Consider the following 18,038-nt stretch of genomic DNA (forward strand, 5'->3'; position numbering starts at 1 on the left):
ACTGTCGTGGCCTCTCCCGTTGCGGAGCACAGGCTCCGGATGCGCAGGCTCAGCAGCCATGGCTCACGGGCCCAGCCGCTCCGCCGCATGTGGGATCTTCCCGGACCGGGGCACAAACCCATGTCCCCTGCATCGGCAGGCGGACTCTCAACCACTGCGCCACCACGGAAACCCCTTCCTCCTCTTCTTGATCCATTTCTCTCAGGATCCCCAGCCTCCTCTGCCTCTCCTCCCTTCCCTTTCTCACCATGTCCCGCAGTCCCTACCCTTTCCCCCTTTTCCTTTCCCTTCAGCTTGCCGCCTCTTCCAGGAAGAACACCCGGTTGTCTCCAGGGCTCCCCATGGCTTGCTTTGTATTCCTGCCCACTCCCCACCCCTGCCTCCCTGAGCTGACAGAAAAATCCAAGAGACTGACTTTAAGGAAGATGCTCTTCTTCATTTGTGTGTGTGTGTGTGTGTGTGTGAGAGAGAGAGAGAGAGAGAGAGAGAGAGAGAGAGATGGCTCTTTTCTGGGGACCTGGAATCTTCTGATCTGTGGGGTCAGACCCAGAGGAGAGGTTGCCAGGCTTGCCCCAGGAAGGAGACGAAGGTTCCCTGGGGAGGGAAAAATCCTCTGGAGGCCGATTACCCGCCTCCCCACCCCAGAGGGCCCTGAGTGTGCGGGTGTGTGATACACTGAAGGGGAGAAACTGCAGGGGCTGTGTGTGCCCTGCACGTGAAAAACTGTGATGTGTGCAGGAGAATTGTGTGTGTCGCCCACACAAGTGTGAATTTGTGCTCCAGGAGGGGGAAGCGGTGTGTATTGGTGGGGTGCTTTCTTTCAGCCTGTGTACCCCGCATCCCGCAAGCAGCCCCAGCGTCCTCACCAGCGCCCCTCACTCGGCAGCCTCCAGCACATGCCCGCGTGAGCTACGCCCGGGCACAGCCCTTACAGATACACACAGTGACACACGTGTCCAACTCCCCGAGCAACACCAGCTGCCTCATCGAGCTTGAGTTCGTGTTGAAAACCGGGTGGGGTGGGGGCAGGACACGATCCAGTTCTCCAATGAAGCCGGTTCCCCGCCGTCCTCCTCGCTCCCTCCCTCCTGGCGCCTTCTTCGCCCCTCCCCCTCCAAGTCCCCACCGTCCGGTCCCCCGCCCCGCGCTCGCCCCCGCCCCTCAAGGCTCGCCTCCGTCCCGACCCGGGGCTGCGGCGGCAGGACCCCGGGAGAGAGGGGCTCGGGGGGACGTAGGGGGCCGAACGGAGAGGCTGGGACGGGCGGGAGGAGGGAGGCCCGGAGGGAGGAGGGAGGAGGGAGGAGGGCGGCGAGCTGGAGCCGGCAGGCGGCGGGAGCCGGGGAGAGCCGCGTCGGGAGTGCTGTCTCCATGGCAGTGCTGGGCGCAGCCCGAGGTAAGGCGACCCCGGCCCTGTCCCCCGTGGTCCCCTCCCCTCTCCCCCCGCCGCCTCCTCTCCCCCTCGGGCCGGCCCCTCCTCCCCAGCCACCTGCTGTTTCTGCCCTGGAGACCGCGGTGGGTGGCCCGCAGGAGGGAGGAGCCGCCTGACCTTTTACCCGTTTACCCCGAAGGGCGAGGGACCCCTTTCTGCCCTGGAGTCCCCCGGACCCCCTCCCACCTTCCTCTGATCTCTCTCCGTCCTTCACCTCCTCTCTCTGCCCTTCACATCCTTCCTGCCTCCCTCCCTCTCCGAGTCCCCAGCTCTTTCTTCCCGAGCCCACCCTCTGGGCCTGGGTGGGTGTGGATGGGAAGGGGTCCAAGGCTGGAGGGGAGATGGGGGGCGCTCCTGACCGATTCCCTCCATCTCCCTCTAGCTGGCCATTGCCATGGCAACTAGGGTGTACTGGGCTCCGAGGGAAGACAAAGGTGGGGGATGGACTAGGACCTCTTGGGGAGGGCAAGGGTCTAAGGGTCTGCTACAGGAAACAGACCCTACCACTGATGTGCCCCATTTTTACCTCGCTTACCCCAAAGCCATTATGCCCATCCTTCCTGCCTCCACTCTCTTCAGGCTTTCACCCGAGTTCCTCTGAACCCCCTCCCCAGGGCTCGATGAAGCTCAGAGTCACCAAATTCAGAACATCCTCCTTCCCATCCGAGGGAAACTGAGGCTCAGGACAGGGGAGGAAAGAGTGGGGGTCTATGAGGTGGAGGGAGTCTGAACCTTATTGAACACTGGGCTTTTCTTCTCAGCCTCCCTATTCCCTGCTCCCTCCCTCCATCCCCCCCTCACCTCCCCCCAAAGCCTCCTCTCCAGGGGTCTCTTGGCTTTTCCTTCTATTTTCAAATACTATCACTTTGCCCCCTCTCTCCTTCTCTTCTGTTCAAACTCTCCTCCTTCCCCCTAGTTTCCCCCTCTTTCCTTTTCTGGATGCTTCTGATGTCAGTGGTTCCCCTGTCTTCGGGTTCCCTGCCACCCCCCACCCCACCCCACCCCACCCCCGCCTCGGTCCCAGCCTCCTTTCTCCCATCTTCCCAGATACCCGGTGAGTGGGCGGGTGATGCAGGCTTGGGGAGATGGAACTGAGCACCTGGACCCCTGGACCCAGGAGCCTGGAAGGTTGGGGAATGACTGTAATACCATATCCCAGTTTCCAGTGAGTCTTACCTCTGCCATGGTAGCTCTGAGGAGAGATTCAGGGATGTGAAGACAGTGGTTGAGGAGTGCTGAGCAGGGGACAGAAAGAGGGACCCGGGAGGGCCAGAAGCAGGAAAAATGGCTGACGAAGGATGGGAGACAGGAGGTCAGAATACCTTCTCTCCTGGAGGTCTGGAAAGCAGGGCTCTCATCCGTGTGGGGTGTTAGAGTGACCGTCTGCTTTAAGGCAGGAGAATGTTCTGGGTGACCCCATGACCCCTAGTAACCAGTCATTTCTATCATTTCAAGAGAAGGGAGCCTTGGGTACCAGCTGGAGACCAGCCTAGACCCCAGCTTTGCTCCGCCCCTTCCACACCTCATCTCTCCCTTGCAGGGTGTCCAGGCGGCTGAGCCCCGCCCCCATGCCCCTTGAGGCATCCGGAGGACCCCTGACTGGCCTAGCACCAGAGGCAGAAGACAGCTGGAAGTCCTGACATGGGGACCAGGGCTTCCCAGCCAGCCTCCTAGTTGGGAAAGCGGTCAGCTTGCCTCCCCCAGCAACTACAGGGATACTTCTGGAAGGGTCCCACCCAGCATGGAGGCGGAGGACCACCTCTGCTGACCCTCCGTCTCCTCCCCTGCCCTCCACACCTGACCTTAGCTGGGTCAGCCGTGCAATGCTGAGCACTAGGGTAGGCCTAGGGGCGGCCTGCCTCACTCCAGGGCAAGGACTGTGGGCATCATGGGGGTGCGTGTGAGTGGGGCTCCTGGGTGAGACCTAGCCCCCACCCCCAAGAGCTCAAGGGGGGTGGGGGAACCGACGAAGGATGGCTCGGGGTGGGGCGGGGGCAGAGGAGGCCTCCCTCCGCTCAAACGCGTTGTCCTGGCTGGCCTGCGGGCTCCTGGCACTGCTGGCCAACGCCTGGATCATCCTCAGCATCTCGGCCAAGCAGCAGAAGCACAAGCCGCTGGAGCTGCTGCTCTGCTTCCTGGCAGGCACGCACATCCTCATGGCGGCCGTGCCCCTCACCACCTTCGCTGTGGTGCAGCTCCGGCGCCAGGCCTCCTCCGACTATGACTGGAACGAAAGCATCTGCAAGGTCTTTGTGTCCACCTACTACACGCTGGCCCTGGCCACCTGCTTCACCGTCGCCTCGCTCTCCTACCACCGCATGTGGATGGTGCGCTGGCCCGTCAACTACCGCCTCAGCAACGCCAAGAAGCAGGCGCTGCACGCCGTCGTGGGCATCTGGATGGTCAGCTTCATCCTCTCCACGCTGCCCTCCATCGGCTGGCACAACAACGGCGAGCGCTACTACGCCCGCGGCTGCCAGTTCATCGTCTCCAAGATTGGCCTCGGCTTTGGCGTCTGCTTCAGCCTCTTGCTACTTGGGGGCATCGTCATGGGGCTGGTCTGTGTGGCCATCACCTTCTACCAGACGCTGTGGGCCCGGCCCCGGAGGGCTCAACAGGCCCGGAGAGCGGGGGCTGGGGGCGGGGCCAAGGGGGGTGGGCCAGGGGGGTTGGGCACCCGGCCAGCCTTTGAGGTGCCGGCCATTGTGGTGGAGGATGCCCGAGGGAAGCGGCGGTCCTCGCTGGATGGGTCCGAGTCGGCCAAGACATCCCTGCAGGTCACCAACTTGGTCAGCGCCATCGTCTTTCTCTATGACTCACTCACAGGGGTGCCCATCTTGGTGAGATTGGGACTCCCCCCCACCTACTCTCTCCAATACCCAGACCCCAGCATGATCACCTGACCTCTAACTCCATCATCCTTCTTCCTGTCCTCTACCCAGCCCCACTTGTGAACCCCCATCTCTATCATCCATCTCCTAGTTCCCACTAGCCCAGCTCCGTAGCCTGTTCGCCAGTGACCAGTACTCAACTCCATCCATCCTTCCGTCCCACTCCCTGTCCTCTGGCTCCATCATCTATCCTGCAGCTCCACTATTCAGCCCCCAAGACCCATCACCCAGCTGCTAAGCTCCACACTCCACTCCCGAGCTCCCTCTGGATACAACAGGGTCTTGAGCACCCCTGGGCGGCAACCCCAGAGAGCTCACCACCCCCACCCCCCCGCCCCCAGCTTTCTGCATCCCCATCTAGTCCCTCTTTCTGAATTTCAGTCTGTCTTCAAGTTTACTGTACGGCGTCTGCTCCTCTCCCTCTGCACCCCTGGGCTTTCTCTCCAGTACTCTGTCCTGATCTTCCTCTGAGGCAATCCCTTCCCCTCTGTTCAGCCTTCTTCACCGCCAGCTTTGCCTCTGTCCCGATCCTACGTGATCCGGACCATCCGCTCCTGACTTCTTGCCCCGCCCTCGGCTGCACTAGGATGTCGGATCTGGGGTCGAGTGGGCCCCCTCGGCTCTGGGCCCTGACCCGGGGCCACTCTCCATCCTCCTGCCAGGTGGTGAGCTTCTTCTCCCTGAAGTCGGACTCGGCTCCCCCCTGGATGGTGCTGGCCGTGCTGTGGTGCTCCATGGCACAGACGCTGCTGCTGCCTTCCTTCATCTGGTCCTGCGAGCGCTACCGCGCCGACGTGCGCACGGTGTGGGAGCAGTGCGTGGCTATCATGTCCGAGGAGGATGGCGACGACGGTCAGAGGAGGGGCTGGGCTTTCGCTTTCCTAGGCGTCGGCTCCCTTTCCTGCCCTTTTCTACCAGCCCTTTTTCTTGTGGGGACGGGCTGCCCTGGAGTGCTCCCTGCTGGACAGAACCTGCAGCGCCCCTGGGTTGACTCGTGGCTCCCCTCTCCCCAATCATCATCCCGATGCACACCCACTGCTTCCTCCTCTCGGTGTCTGTTCCCCCTCGAAGGCCACACTAGCCAGCTCTGCCTCCGCCGAGCCTAAGAAACAGTCCAGAGAACTAACACAACCATAAAGGAAGGCTGTGGAACCAAGGGAAAGCTAAGCTTCCTGAGAGAGACTCCCCAGCTACAGGGACAACTCCTGGCGTGGGATTGGGGGGCCAGGGGTAACTGTTTCAGATAAGTGTGTCTATATGTATGAATCACTAGGGATTCCGCACCGAATGGAACAGACGTTGGCTGCTCTTGTTTTCCTCTTGGAGCTTACAGACTAATGGAAACAGGATTCTCTGGGGAGCTTATAAGGGGGTGGGAGCTTTTAAAGGGGGTGGGGAAGTGGGTGTTCCCTGCCTGTAACCACTCTGCCCCTTTTTTCTCCTAGATGGGGGCTGCGATGATTATGCAGATGGCCGAGTGTGCAAAGTTCGCTTTGATGCCAATGGGGCCACAGGACCAGGGGGTAGGGACCCTACCCAAGTGAAGCTGCTGCCTGGAAGGCACACGCTCTTTCCCCCTCTTGAGAGGGTCCACTACTTACAGGTATGGGACTAGGCAGTACACCTCCTATTCTGGGTATCCCCTCACTACTTTTCTCCAGTCTCTGTTATCCGCCCTACCCCCGATTCCCTAGCCCCAGCCTGCAGGGCACATGAGGAGTAGGTGAAAGGAAGGCATGGCAAGGGAGGCTCCCCTTCAGACCGCTCAGAACCAGGTTTGCCCATCAGAGGATGTTTTGCAGAAGTGTAAGGGGTGGAACCATCTTGCAGAGTCCCCACTTTGGTTCCTGCCTCTACCCCCTTTGTCCCGGCAGCACCCCTGGGTCTACTTGCTCCTCTCCCCAGGTCCCTCTGTCCCGCCGTCTGTCCCACGATGAGATCAACATCTTCTCTACTCCTCGGGCACCTGGCTCTTTCCTGCACAAGTGGTCATCCTCTGATGACATCCGGGTCCTCCCAGCCCAGAGCCGGGCCCTAGGGGGCCCTCCTGAGTACCTGGGACCGAGACAAAGGCTGGAGGAGGAGGAGGAGGAGGCTGAAGGCGGGGGGCTGGCCAGCCTTCGCCAATTCCTGGAGGGCGGGGTTCTGGGGTCAGGTGGGGGACCCCCACGGGGTCCAGGCTTCTTCCGAGAGGAGATCACCACCTTCATTGATGAGACACCTCTGCCTTCTCCGACGGCCTCGCCGGGGCCCTCTCCTCGCCGGCCCAGGCCGCTGGGAGTCTCACCCCGCCGACTCTCCCTTGGGTCCCCTGATAGCAGAGTCGTTGGACTTCCTTTGGGGCTAAGTGCAGGGCGACGCTGCTCCCTGACAGGAGGTGAGGGGAGTGCAAGAGCTTGGGGAGGATCTTGGGACCCAGGTAACCCCATCTTCTCCCAGCTGACCCTGTGAGCCCAGGTGGGCCTGCTGGACTCGGGGATGGGGGGGCCTGGGTGCGTAATGCCTCGTTCTGTCCCTGACCCTGAGGCAGCTGCCTCCAGACTCTGGGGAGATGGAACCCCTGCTGTCTCCCATCCAAGTGACCAGATGCCTGACTCACCTTCCATCATCCCTAGCAAAATGTATTAAAGTCTGAAGTGTCACCATGGAAACCTGTGTGTCCAATGTGCTGTGGTGGCAAAGGGGATGGTCAGAGGCTCGGGGGCTGGAATGGCTCATAGAAGACAAACTGAAGCAGGCACACTGGACAGAGGCACAGAAATATACACGGAGAAAGACAAACATGCAGACATCCACAGAGACGGCCTTCTGAGAGCACCTCGGGCTGGGCTGGGCTGGGCTGGGCGGGAGGGCGGTGTGGAGGGGGGAGGACATAGGGAGACACTTGAGTTAGCTGGTTTGGGGTCTGAAGGATCTTCGTTGAGATCTGTGGAGGTGGTTTTAGAGGATGTCTCTATCTCCCATGCCTCAGCGCTCCTCCTTTTCCCAAATCTGTATGTGCGGACTTTCTGGGCAGGAAAGGATTTGAGCAGACCTGGTGTCACAGACCTGGGGTTTACCCCCCTCCCTGCTGCATTTGAAAGTTCTTTGACCAAAAGCGCGTGTGTGCGGGTTTGTGGGAGGCATCCACGCTCCTTTTCCTGGACCCTAAGAGTGGAGGAGAACGCAGCCGCAGTAGCTCTTCCCGCCCGCTGGGCCTCGGCGTCTGGAGTCCGGGGTCCTACGAGGCTCCTCAGGCTGTCTTCAGAGCACCAGGCCTGCTCCACCGCCGGCCGTCTGCCCTGCTCTCCCCGCGGTCTGTTTCTTGGTCCACACCACCCCGCTGGTACTAAAGCCCGCGTTCTCCACCTTCTGCCAGGCGTCCTCTGACTCCCGGCTGGCTCTCACCCCGGCCTCTCCCAGGGCTGGGGCTCGGCCCCATCAGCTCCCGTCGGCACCGCTCATTCCTCCTCTCTTCCTCTCCTCCCTCCTCTCTATCTCGCCTTCCTTTCCCCTCCCTCTTCCTTCCCCGTTTCCTCCCTCTTCCTCGCGGCTCCCGCAGTTCCCTCCTGCAGCCGGCCGGCGGCTCTCGCACGATGTTCCGGCTCCTCCAGTGGCTGCCGCTCTTGCTGCTGCTGCCTCCCCCGGGGTCCCCCGAGCCCCCCGGCCTGGCCCCGCTGTCCGCGGGGGCGCCCCCCCAGGCCCCCGACTTGCTCTACGCCGACGGGCTGCGCGCCTACGCGGCGGGGGCCTGGGCGCCGGCGGTGGCTCTGCTGCGGGAGGCGCTGCGGAGCCGGGCGGCGCTGGGCCGCGCGCGGCTGGACTGCGGGGCGCGCTGCGCGGCCGAGCCAGGGGCCGCGCTCCCCGCCTCCCCGGGGCCCGACTCCGGGCCGGGAGCGGCGCGGGGTGCCTGGGAGCCGCTGCTCCTCCGCGCCGCGCTCCGGCGCGCTGAGTGCCTGACCCAGTGCGGGGCGCGGAGGCTGGGTCCGGGGGGCGCGGCGCGGCTCCGAGTGGGGAGCGCGCTCCAGGACGCCTTCCGCCGCCGGGAGCCCTACAACTACCTGCAGAGGGCCTACTACCAGGTGCGCGGTGGCCCGGGCCCCGGGGGTCCTCCCTGGCCCCGCCGCTGTCCTCCTCCAGCTCCCGGGAGGGGCGGCGGGCCAGCGCCCGGACCCGGGTGGGGCTGTGTGGATAGGACCTCGTCTTTGGAGTCCGTCCTATCAAACCGCGACAAACACCCATCGAGGCCGCCGAGGGACAGCCTTGGGAGAGTGGGAGCGAAGTTGGAATGGGTGTCATGCGGCGGGGTGGAAGTAGGTCGGAGATGGAGGGCAGGGGCCTGGAGTTTTAGAAAGTCTTACTGAGACCTACGTGGAGTGACAGCCGCCTCTTCCCAGGAATGAAGGGGGAGGATTAGGGTTGAGATCCGCCGCTGGAGAGAGAGCATGGGGGCGGGAAAGGGGGTGAGTGTGAGCCTTCGCTTGGGGCAGGAGGGAGCTTCGGGAAAGAAAGAGGAGGGAGCGGGCCAGGGCTGAGGGGCCCGGTGTCCCGGGGCAGGGGCAATGGACGCTGCGCGATACTGGTGCGGTCCTTGTTGCCTAATAATGCCTACGTGGCCGGGGAAGGGGGGCGCTGGTCACACACACCTCAGCTCAGGGTCCTAGAGCCCAGCGGCTTTTGCTGGTCGCTCGGGTCACCTCTACTTCCGCACCGCACTTAGCCATCACTTCCACTTCGTCTCTCCAGCGAGGTCCCTCTGCCCATACCCCACCCACTCCATCACTTCCACTTCGTCTCTCCAGCGAGGTCCCTCTGCCCATACCCCACCCACTCCAGTCTTCAGACCCCGCTTCCGCTTCCGTAGCTACCAGACTCCTGAGAGCCCCAACATACTGGGGGTCTGGAGGTTGGGTGGTGGGCAGTTCTCACCTACCGGTCTTCCAGAAGGCTCTGGGGCAGTGTCAGGTGTGTCTGGGGTGCGGAGGCTGGGGAGGAGGCAGAGTCTGACACCCCTACCCCAGGGCTGACTCCCTCATCGTCCCCGCTTCTCAGCTGAAGAAGTTGGACCTGGCAGCAGCCGCAGCGCACACCTTCTTTGTGGCCAACCCGACGCACCTTCAGATGCGAGAGGACATGGCTAAGTACAGACGGATGTCCGGGGTTCGGCCCCAGAGCTTCCGGGACCTGGAGACGCCCCCATACTGGGTGAGACCCTCAGCACGACCCCTATCCCGCCCCCAGTCTTTGGCTGGATACACAGGCCTCGCCGGACTGTGCATTGTCCGCTGGGCATCAGGAAGTCTGGGTACCGTCCTCTGTGACCCTGATGGGAAGTCCCTCTCTGGGACTTAGTTTTCTTCCCGAGATTCACAAAGTCCCACGTTCTAACATTTGGATTCCGAGGCCCACCCTGTATTCCCCAAGGTGAACTGGGACCTGGAGTCCAGGCCCCAAATGAGACCCACACTCCTCCCCTTCTTTCCCCCTCCCGATCTAGTCTGGCAACCCTTAACCCCAGGATTTCAGGTGACTGAACACTCCCCTCCCCTGCAGGCAGCCTATGACACCGGCCTGGAGCTGCTGGGGCACCAGGAAGCAGCATTGGCACTGCCCTGGCTGGAGGAGGCCCTGCAGGAGAGCCTGGCCCAGGTGGAGAGCTGCCGGGCCGGCTGCGAGGGGCCTGAGGAGCAGCAGAAGGCGGAAGAGGAGGCGGAGGGGACCGGGAGCTCAGGAGGCCTGTACGAGGCCATCGCAGGTGAGGAGCTGGGCAGAGGGGACCAGGAGCCCTGGAGGCCTGTACGAGGCCATCGCAGGTGAGGAGCTGACGCACTGCGCGGGGCCTCACGGTGCCCAGGGAGGTGCGACGCAAGCTGAGCGGCGCACGTGTGTCCCCCGCAGGGCACTGGATAGGGGTCCTGCGGTGCCGGCAGCGCTGTGTGGGGGACACGGCCACACGTCCTGGTCGCAGCTTCCCTGTCCCAGACTTCCTTCCCAGCCAGCTGAGGCGGCTGCACGAGGCCCATGCTCAGGGTCAGTGGGGCAAGGGTGAGCCCTGGGGGTGGCTGAGGTTGGAAACGGGGAGAGTGAAGGTTTGTCTCTGATGGTATCCTGAGCCCCGTCCCTCCCTCCCTCCGTCTGTCTCTGCATCTGTAGTTGGTCAGGGCTCCATGGGGACCACCACCTCAGGAGGACGCTTGCTCTCCTTTGGTGCCATGGTGGAAAGCTCGGAGGGGTCACAGGGCTCCTTCTGTCCTTGCTGTTTCTCACCTTCCTTTATTCTCTCCTCTCTTCCTCCCCTCTGAACTCTGCCCATACAGCTCAGGTATGTTCCAGTAAGCTTTGGAAAGAAGCAGTGGAGGAGCCTGTCTGCTGGGTGGGATGGGGCCCTGGGAGGCCACCTTCTCCGGCTCTACCTCTGTCCCCCTGGCTTCTTGCCTCTGCCCAGGGGTCACAGCGGTGCCCGGTCTCTGGGTCCCGCCCCACGCTGTTCTCTGTCTCCAGGAGGGAATCTGTCCCAGGCTGTGGAAAATGTGCTGAGCGTTCTCCTCTTCTACCCGGAGGATGAGGCTGCCAGGAAGGCTCTGGACCAGTACCAGGCCCAGCTAGGAGAGCCGAGACCTGGCCTCGGGCCAAGAGAGGTAGCCCCTCCGCACTCACCCTGTGAGGCAGCCCGAAATCAAACAGATATACTGGAGAAGCCACCTGGATCCCGCCCCCATTCTGGCCAAAGGCAACCCCAAGGCCAGCATCTGCTCGGTCTCCACTCCCTGCTGCCCACTGCAGGCTCTACCTCTGAGTCCAAGCACCAGCCCAGCCCTCTTCCATTAACCTCGCCCCTGCCTGCCCCCACCTGGGCACAACACACACACACACACTACCCCCAGTCTGAGCCCCGACACCCTGAAGCTGAAGGAGGGCTGAGCCGAGGGGCACAGCCAAGGTTAGGGAGCCTGTGGGCTCCCCTGCTCTCCTCCAGACTTAACTTCCCTGTCCCCCCCCCCCCCGCTGTCCCCCTTCTCCAGGACATCCAGCGCTTCGTCCTTCGATCCCTGGGGGAGAAGAGACAGCTCTACTATGCCATGGAGCACCTGGGGGCCAGCTTCAAGGATCCCGTGAGTGACCCCACTGCTCCCCACCCGCCCCCAGGAGGGGGACAGCAGTAATGCCCTATGTGGATGTGCCGCATCCGTTCCCAACAGCGTTTCCCATTTCTCCATAACCCTTCGAGGGTTGGAGAGGACTCTGTGTCCCAGCGTCGCAGGGACAGAGGCGGGAGGCTTTGGGGTCATGCAGGCCTAAATGTTGGTCTCTCTGCCACGAGCAAGCTCTGGACCTTCACTTGCCTCGGCCTCGATTTCCTTACCTGTAAAATGGGAACATCACACTTATCTCATAGCCCTGTTGAAGCCACGTCGCTTGCTCCGAAGTACAGAAAGCTCTGTTGCGGCTGCTTTCCTTACTCTTTGTTGTAGTTGTGGAGGGGACTAAAGGGCAGAGGTTATTCTCGCTAGTGCTACAGCATAAGGCAGGCTTCCTCAACCTTTTTGCCACTATTGCCATTTTGGACCAGATACTTCCTAACTGGGAGAAGGGGGCTGTATAGGCCACCTTCCCTGTAGGCTGGCCTCTGCCCAGTAGGTGTCGCTAGCACTCCCTGAGTCATGACCATCAAAACTGTTTGCAGACATTGCAACGTCCCCTAACGGGCAAATCTCCCTGTTTGGAAACCGTTGGTTAAATCCCAACTCTGTCCCTTATCAGCTGTGTGGTCTTGGGCATGTTGCTTTATGTCTCTGTGTCTCAGAGTCCTCTCAACTGCAAAATGGGCACATTACTGCGACCTGTTTGATCAGACTGTTGTGAACTTTAAATGATAAATTCCACATCCACATATAAAGCTCTTAGAATAGCGCCTGGCAAATGGTGCTACGTAAGTTGTTGTTGTTGTTATTATTATCATCCTTATTGCAGAGTTTGGCCCAGTGCCCGGGGCTCCCGACAGTGAGTCCAGGGCTTTCTCCACCTCCACCTTCCCCTCTGGAAGCAGGAGGACCTTAATGTGGTAGCTCAGGGTCTACCGTCAGGGATTCAGGGGTGGACTGGATGGGTGATGGCGCTTTTCCTGACTGTCCCAGGATCCCTGGACCCCAGCAGCTTTCATCCCTGAGGCCCTTAGAGAAAAACTCAGGTAGGAGGTGCCTTGTGGTGGGAGGGGCGTGGCCTGAGCTGGAAGGGGAGGGATGGGTCCTGGGGAAGATGGGTCTGGGCTGGCCTGTGCGTCCGCTGAGCGTGTCTCTCACCCCTGAGAGAGGATCAGGAGAAGACGCCGTGGGACCGTGAGCCTCCACAGCCGAAGCCCTTGACTCACTGGAAGGGTGAGTTCCTGGGACAGCAGGAGGCAGGAGCCTGGAGGGGCTGGGGGCTGCCAGCTACCGCTGGGCCTGCTCTCAGGGGACCCTCAGCCCCGTTCCTGTCCCTCCCCGGCAGATGTCCTCCTCCTGGAGGGGGTAACCCTGACCCAGGACGCAAGGCAGCTGAATGGGTCGGAGCGAGCGGTGCTAGACGGGCTGCTCACCCCAGCCGAGTGCAGGGTGCTCCTGCAGCTGGCCAAGGTGAGAAGACCTGTGGGGGGGGCACTGCCGCTACTTGGGGACCCTCTGGCACAGCTGTCTGCCCGCTTGCTCTTGGCCTGCCCCCTGTCCTGCCCTCCCTGACTCTCCAGCGGGGACTGTGCTTGCCACTGCCTCCCCGCTGGGGACAAGTTGCTTTTCCTCTTAACTTAGCTGACATGGGCTGGTCATTTTACAGAAGGATTTTGCGAGAAACTGATAGGAAGAACAAAACACAAAGCATAAATGCATCAGAAAGGGTGAGTGCGCAGGTGAAGTTTCCTTGGTTGGCCGAGAGCTCAGTTACTGGCTCGGCAGACATGCAGGCTGTTTCTCCATCATCGCCTCCCCTCCTGGATTGGGTGAGATGGTCTGTATTCACCAGGTCGAGTCTGCCGTTTTATGAAGCTTCAGTCTCACTCTGGGCTAGCGTTTCTTCGACACACGCTCTTTGAGACCCTGCTGTATACTGGAAATGCCTAGGTTCCAGGGAGAGGTAGATGAACACAGACCGTGCATTGGGGAGCTCAGTGTATAGAGAAGGAATCAGGCATGGAGCCATAATCAGAGTGGGTGGTGAGTTTGATGAAAGAAGTCTGTACAGGGTACTCATCCAGGGACTTCCCTGGCCGTCCAGTGGTTAAGACTCCAAACTTCCACTGCAGGGGGCATGGGTTCGATCCCTGGTCAGGGAGCTAGGATCCCGCGCCGAGATGCAAAGTCACGGAAGGCTTGCCGGAGGGGCTGGCATTTGAGCTCAGTCTTAAGGATGAGTTAACCAAACAGAGAGGGAAGGAAAGTCAGGCTGCAAGGGAGAAGAACAAGGGGGGTTCTGGGAACTGCAGTGGAGCACAGGAGTTAAGAACATGGGCCAGTCCCAGCAGGGATTACCTGTGTGACCTTGGGCAATGTATTTTAACATCTGTGAGCCTAGTTTCCTCTCTATGAAACGGGGCTAAATGCAGCGGTTATGTTGTAGGGTTGCTGTGGTGGCTGAGGATTAAATGAGTTAGTACATGGTAAAGCTCTTGGAAGAATGTGGAAATAGCATGATCTATCGCTATTAACATCAGGCCGTATGTTATCCAGAGGCGGTGTAGGGGTGGAGGCCCAGGAGAGATGGGGAAGGGCCTCTGTACCCTACCAAGGAGTTTGGACTTTATTTGTGGACGGCTTACTGGAGGATTTAAGGAGGGGTGGACTCTTGTCTTCCTGCAGAACCTCCAAGGGCAGGGTCTGGAGCCCTCATCCTGTAGGGAGCTCCCTCTAGTGGCAGTGTGGAGAATGCAGCGGGAGAGGGAAGTGAGCGGGAGCCTCTGGGATGATTGCAAGAGGGCCGCCACCCTAGGTTAGGTTCTCATTTCAAGGGAACGAAGATGGGGACAGATGAGAAATATTTAGAAAATCAAAGAAAGAGAATTTGAGGACTAAATCTATGTGGAAGATGAAGAAAGAATGGAGTCAAGGATAACTCCCAAGTATCAGACCTTTCTGTTCCTTGATTACACTAAACTCATTCTGGCCCCAGGACCTTTGCATTTGCTATTTCTGCTGCCTGGAACATTTTTTCTCTCAGCTATTCCTTCATATCATTTGGTTTCAATGTAGGTGTCACCTCATCACCTAGCTGTCCCCTGATCCCTGCCGGGTCACTCTCGGGGTTGTATCCCTGCTTTAATTTTCCATGTAACACTTATCACCATCTGAATTGATCTGGTTTGTTTGTTTATTATCTCAAAATATAAACCCTGCTGGAACTTTTCATGTTCACAGCTGAGTCTGCAGTGCCTAGAACAGTGCCTGGCACGTAGTAGGTGCTCAGTGCCTACTGAATGAATGAATGAATAAAAGAATAGAGTGTTAGATGGCTTGAGTGGCCAGGTAGCCTCTATATAAACCTCTCAGAGATGAGGCTTAAATACGGGGTAATTAGATAGTGGTACCTTGAGTTTCAAAAAGCAGACAGAATAGAAAAAAAGAAAAAAGCAGAGAGTAGGTATCAGGAAAGGGACACTCAGATACTAGGAGACCCCCAGTTGATAAGAGTCATGTAGGCAGTTGGGTAACTGGGACTTAGCATCAAGGGTACTCAAGTTCTCCAAGAGCATGTAAGGTGAGAAGGGATGGAAGAGAGACACCTTTGCTGTTGCCACGTCCCTACCTCGAGTCAGCCAGGACCTGTCCCGACTGTCGAACCTCCTGCCAGCGTCCTTTTCCAGAGCAACTCCCCTATTCTCGGCTCATCGGGATGAGTGATCAAGCCCCTTCTGCCCCCTTCCCCAGGTGTCCTTACCTCGCAGGGCCCCTTCCCCACTGTAGGAAGCTCTCCAGAGTTCTGTGCACAGTCCCTTCCGTGAGTAGGGTTCCAGATCTTTACCAGGAGTGACAACACAGATGCGGAGATAGTCATTCTCTGGGAAAGGGCAGCAGCTCAGAGAACTCCGGGAGCTTCTAGCCTCTTCCAGGGAGTTGGGAGGGTTGGAGGGAAGGCCATGTGGCCCTGTGGGCAGTGAGGTGGGCGATAGCCCGGGGCCGGGGAGGGTGACTCCCCCAGCCAACCCCCTCCCTGCTTAGGACGCGGCTGAGTCTGGAGCCAGGTCTGGCTATCAGGGCCGCCGCTCCCCACACACTCCCCACGAACGCTTCGAGGGGCTCACGGTGCTCAAGGCCGCCCAGGTGAGAGGAGGCCCCCAGGCCCTGGCCTGATGCCAGAACTGGAGAAGAGGGCCGGGCATCTCCTGTGGAGGGTTCTTCCAGGATCGAGAGTAGCCGAGTCCTCGGCCCAGGGTTGAGGAGGGGCTTCCAGACCGAGGGGCCCGGGTTGCCGTCATGGAGCAGTTGGGCGGATGGGCGCCCCCAAACCGTGGGTGGAGGGCAGTGGAAGTGGGGCGGGGGCAGGGGCCACCCTTCCAGTGCCTCCCCCTTCCTGGCCCTTCCTTCTCTGCTGGCAGCTGGCCCGGGCTGGGGTGGTGGGCAGTCAGGGCGCCCAGCTGCTTCTGGAGGTGAGCGAGCGCGTGCGGAGCCTGACACAGGCCTACTTCTCCCCGGACCGGCCCCTGCACCTCTCCTTCACCCACCTGGTGTGCCGTAGTGCCATAGAAGGTAACCGCCAGGGACCCTGCCGCTCCGCCCCAGCCTCGGGGCCCCTCGGGGCCGTTGCACCGCACACCTTCCGCAGCCCCAGCCACGTGCGTCCCAGTCTTCACTGCACGAGGACTGACTCCCCTGCCCAGGCTGGGCCCGGCTGTGACCCCGGAGCTGCAGGGTGGGTGTCGGTGGGCGGGCACCGGGCAGTGGGGCGCCCACCAGGCCCCTTCGCTTCCCAGGAGAGCAGGCACAGCGCATGGACCTGAGCCACCCGGTGCATGCAGACAATTGCGTCCTGGACCCTGACACCGGGGAGTGCTGGCGGGAGCCCCCGGCCTACACCTACCGAGACTACAGGTGAGCGGCCCTCCAGGGGTCAGGCAGGGGGGCCTGGGCGGGGGTCTCACCGCCTCCTGTCTCCCTCCCTCCCCAGCGGACTCCTCTACCTCAACGATGACTTCCAGGGCGGGCACCTGTTCTTCACAGAGCCCAACGCCCTCACCGTCACGGTAAATGGGGGCTGGTGCGGGGGACAGGGAGCCCAGCTGTGGGCTCAGGACTCAAAACAGAAGGTTCCCAGAGGCAAATGCAGGGAAGTGGCTGGGGCCGCCTTAGCCCTCTCCTTCCCTGGCCTCCCCAGCACCTCCCACCACTTGTGTGTTCAGGGGCTCTCCTAGCCCCTCCCAGGAGACCTCCAAGGGGCCCCTCCAGGCCCTCCTAAAGGAGGGCGGGTGAAGCACAGGACCCCAAGCCCCTATTCCAGATACGAGCTCGGGGCTAGAATCGGTGGAAGAGCGGAGCAGTGCTTCTTCATTGTGTATTGCTCTGCCTTGTCCAGTTACTTCCTTCTCTGCTCACCACCGGCAATCCAAGCTCTCTTTGGGGTGGAAAAGTGTCCTCAAGATTCTTATGCCCAGAACCCAGAGTCTGGTGCTGCGCTCGTGCCTTCAGGTGGCTTCACACCTGGTACAAAGAGTTGGCCAGGAAGAGTCAGGGCACTGGGGTGGATGGAGGTCCCTTCTCCCTTTGGCTCCAACTCCTCTAGCCTCAGTCTGGCACTTGGGCTCCCCAAGTGGAGGCCCATTTCCCACTTGCCCCCAGACAGCCCCTGAATTATGGAGGGGAAGTGGTGGGCAAGAGAGCTGCCTTCTCTGGGCCCCCTACCCCCATCCTACTCCAGGGACTCGGGGCCAGGTTTTCCGAGGGCCCCTCCCTGGAGCTGCATCCGCCATGGCCCGCCAGGCGCAGGTCCGTCCTCGCTGCGGACGCCTCGTGGCCTTCAGCTCCGGCGTGGAGAATCCCCACGGCGTGTGGGCCGTGACGCGGGGGCGGCGCTGCAGCCTGGCACTGTGGCACACGTGGGCCCCTGAGCACGGGGAGCAGGTGAGGAGCGAGCGGGAGTAGCCGTGTGAGGGGCGGGCAGGCTGACGGGTAAGGCGCAGGGGCTGAGCTGAGCCAGGGAGGGGCCTTGGGGCAGGGTGGATGCAGGAGATCAGGCCAGACCCTCCTCTCCACACCTCCCAGGAGTGGACAGAAGCCAAAGAGCTACTGCAGGAGCCAGAGAAGGAGGAGGGAGAAGGAATGCCCAGCAGAGACCCCGCCCCAGAACCCCCCAGCCACAGGCTTCAGCGGGTCCAGGACAAGGCTGGGAAGCCGCCTCGGGTCCGAGAGGAGCTGTGAGGGGCTGAGCCAGCTCCTTGGGGATGTGGCCTCTTGACTTGTGGGGGGTCTGCCTTGATGCCAAGACCCCCGAGAAGTCCCCATGTGACAGGAGCAGAACAGCGAGCTCTCCATCCCTGCGCGCCCGCCAGCCTGGGGATCACAAGGGCCGTGCAGCCCTGGACTCAGAGGACACTGCACAGACTAGCCTGGGCCCAGCTGACAGACCTGCAGCCCTAGGACAGACAGAAGGTGTGATGCTGCCGCCGTGGAGAGAAACGGCAGGGGGTAGGGCCCGACTGCTTTAAATGAGGAGAACGAGAGGGAGGGTCACCCCACTGCCCGCTCCCCGCCCGTCAATAAAGAGCCTGAAGATCCCTCAGC

General features: G+C 61.1%; 2 protein-coding genes across 8 annotated transcripts; both read left to right on the forward strand.

Annotated features, from left to right (window-relative positions):
- Window positions 1-91: 91 nt before the first annotated feature.
- GPR162 (G protein-coupled receptor 162) lies at window positions 92-7,166 on the forward strand. Of its 3 annotated transcripts, XM_027093255.1 has the most exons (6): window positions 92-1,393; window positions 2,970-3,267; window positions 3,572-4,269; window positions 4,983-5,172; window positions 5,766-5,923; window positions 6,226-7,165. In XM_027093255.1, exons 3-6 carry the CDS (start codon window positions 3,586-3,588, stop codon window positions 6,769-6,771), a joined length of 1,578 nt encoding a protein of 525 aa, XP_026949056.1. In that variant the 5' UTR covers window positions 92-1,393; window positions 2,970-3,267; window positions 3,572-3,585; the 3' UTR covers window positions 6,772-7,165. The 3 variants fall into 3 exon arrangements, with proteins under 3 accessions (XP_026949056.1, XP_026949054.1, XP_026949055.1); XM_027093253.1 differs by having other exon boundaries at window positions 2,970-4,269; window positions 6,226-6,971; XM_027093254.1 differs by lacking the exon at window positions 92-1,393 and adding an exon at window positions 1,425-2,557 and having other exon boundaries at window positions 2,970-4,269; window positions 6,226-7,166.
- A 641-nt stretch (window positions 7,167-7,807) lies between these two features.
- On the forward strand, window positions 7,808-18,034 carry P3H3 (prolyl 3-hydroxylase 3). Of its 5 annotated transcripts, none has more exons than XR_003430030.1 (15): window positions 7,808-8,381; window positions 9,352-9,504; window positions 9,853-10,054; window positions 10,198-10,329; window positions 10,801-10,937; window positions 11,322-11,411; window positions 12,435-12,487; window positions 12,607-12,674; window positions 12,787-12,911; window positions 15,483-15,584; window positions 15,860-16,010; window positions 16,235-16,352; window positions 16,429-16,504; window positions 17,176-17,378; window positions 17,520-17,636. XR_003430030.1 is itself a non-coding variant. In XM_027093250.1 (15 exons), the coding sequence occupies exons 1-15, from the start codon at window positions 7,896-7,898 to the stop codon at window positions 17,673-17,675; spliced, it is 2,187 nt and encodes a 728-aa protein (XP_026949051.1). In that variant the 5' UTR covers window positions 7,809-7,895; the 3' UTR covers window positions 17,676-18,034. The 5 variants fall into 5 exon arrangements, 3 of the variants coding, with proteins under 3 accessions (XP_026949051.1, XP_026949053.1, XP_026949050.1); XR_003430031.1 differs by having other exon boundaries at window positions 17,200-17,378; XM_027093250.1 differs by having other exon boundaries at window positions 7,809-8,381; window positions 10,804-10,937; window positions 17,238-17,378; window positions 17,520-18,034.
- Window positions 18,035-18,038: the final 4 nt, after the last annotated feature.

Source organism: Aethalodelphis obliquidens, unplaced genomic scaffold, assembly GCF_003676395.1.
Source record: "Aethalodelphis obliquidens isolate GAN/ISIS:26980383/991018 unplaced genomic scaffold, ASM367639v1 scaffold83, whole genome shotgun sequence".
NCBI lineage: Eukaryota > Metazoa > Chordata > Mammalia > Artiodactyla > Delphinidae > Aethalodelphis > Aethalodelphis obliquidens.

Excerpts from the sequence above, each read along its gene's own strand:
- GPR162 (XM_027093253.1), top strand. The coding sequence starts at position 3,403 with ATGGCTCGGGGTGGGGCGGGGGCAGAGGAGGCCTCCCTCCGCTCAAAC. Across the intron at positions 4,270-4,982 it reads TCACAGGGGTGCCCATCTTG|GTGGTGAGCTTCTTCTCCCT; the intron begins GTGAGATTGGGA and ends TCCTCCTGCCAG. Across the intron at positions 5,173-5,765 it reads CGAGGAGGATGGCGACGACG|ATGGGGGCTGCGATGATTAT; the intron begins GTCAGAGGAGGG and ends TTTTTCTCCTAG.
- P3H3 (XM_027093249.1), top strand. The coding sequence starts at position 7,896 with ATGTTCCGGCTCCTCCAGTGGCTGCCGCTCTTGCTGCTGCTGCCTCCC. Across the intron at positions 11,412-12,434 it reads GGGCCAGCTTCAAGGATCCC|GATCCCTGGACCCCAGCAGC; the intron begins GTGAGTGACCCC and ends TGACTGTCCCAG. Across the intron at positions 12,912-15,482 it reads TGCTCCTGCAGCTGGCCAAG|GACGCGGCTGAGTCTGGAGC; the intron begins GTGAGAAGACCT and ends CTCCCTGCTTAG.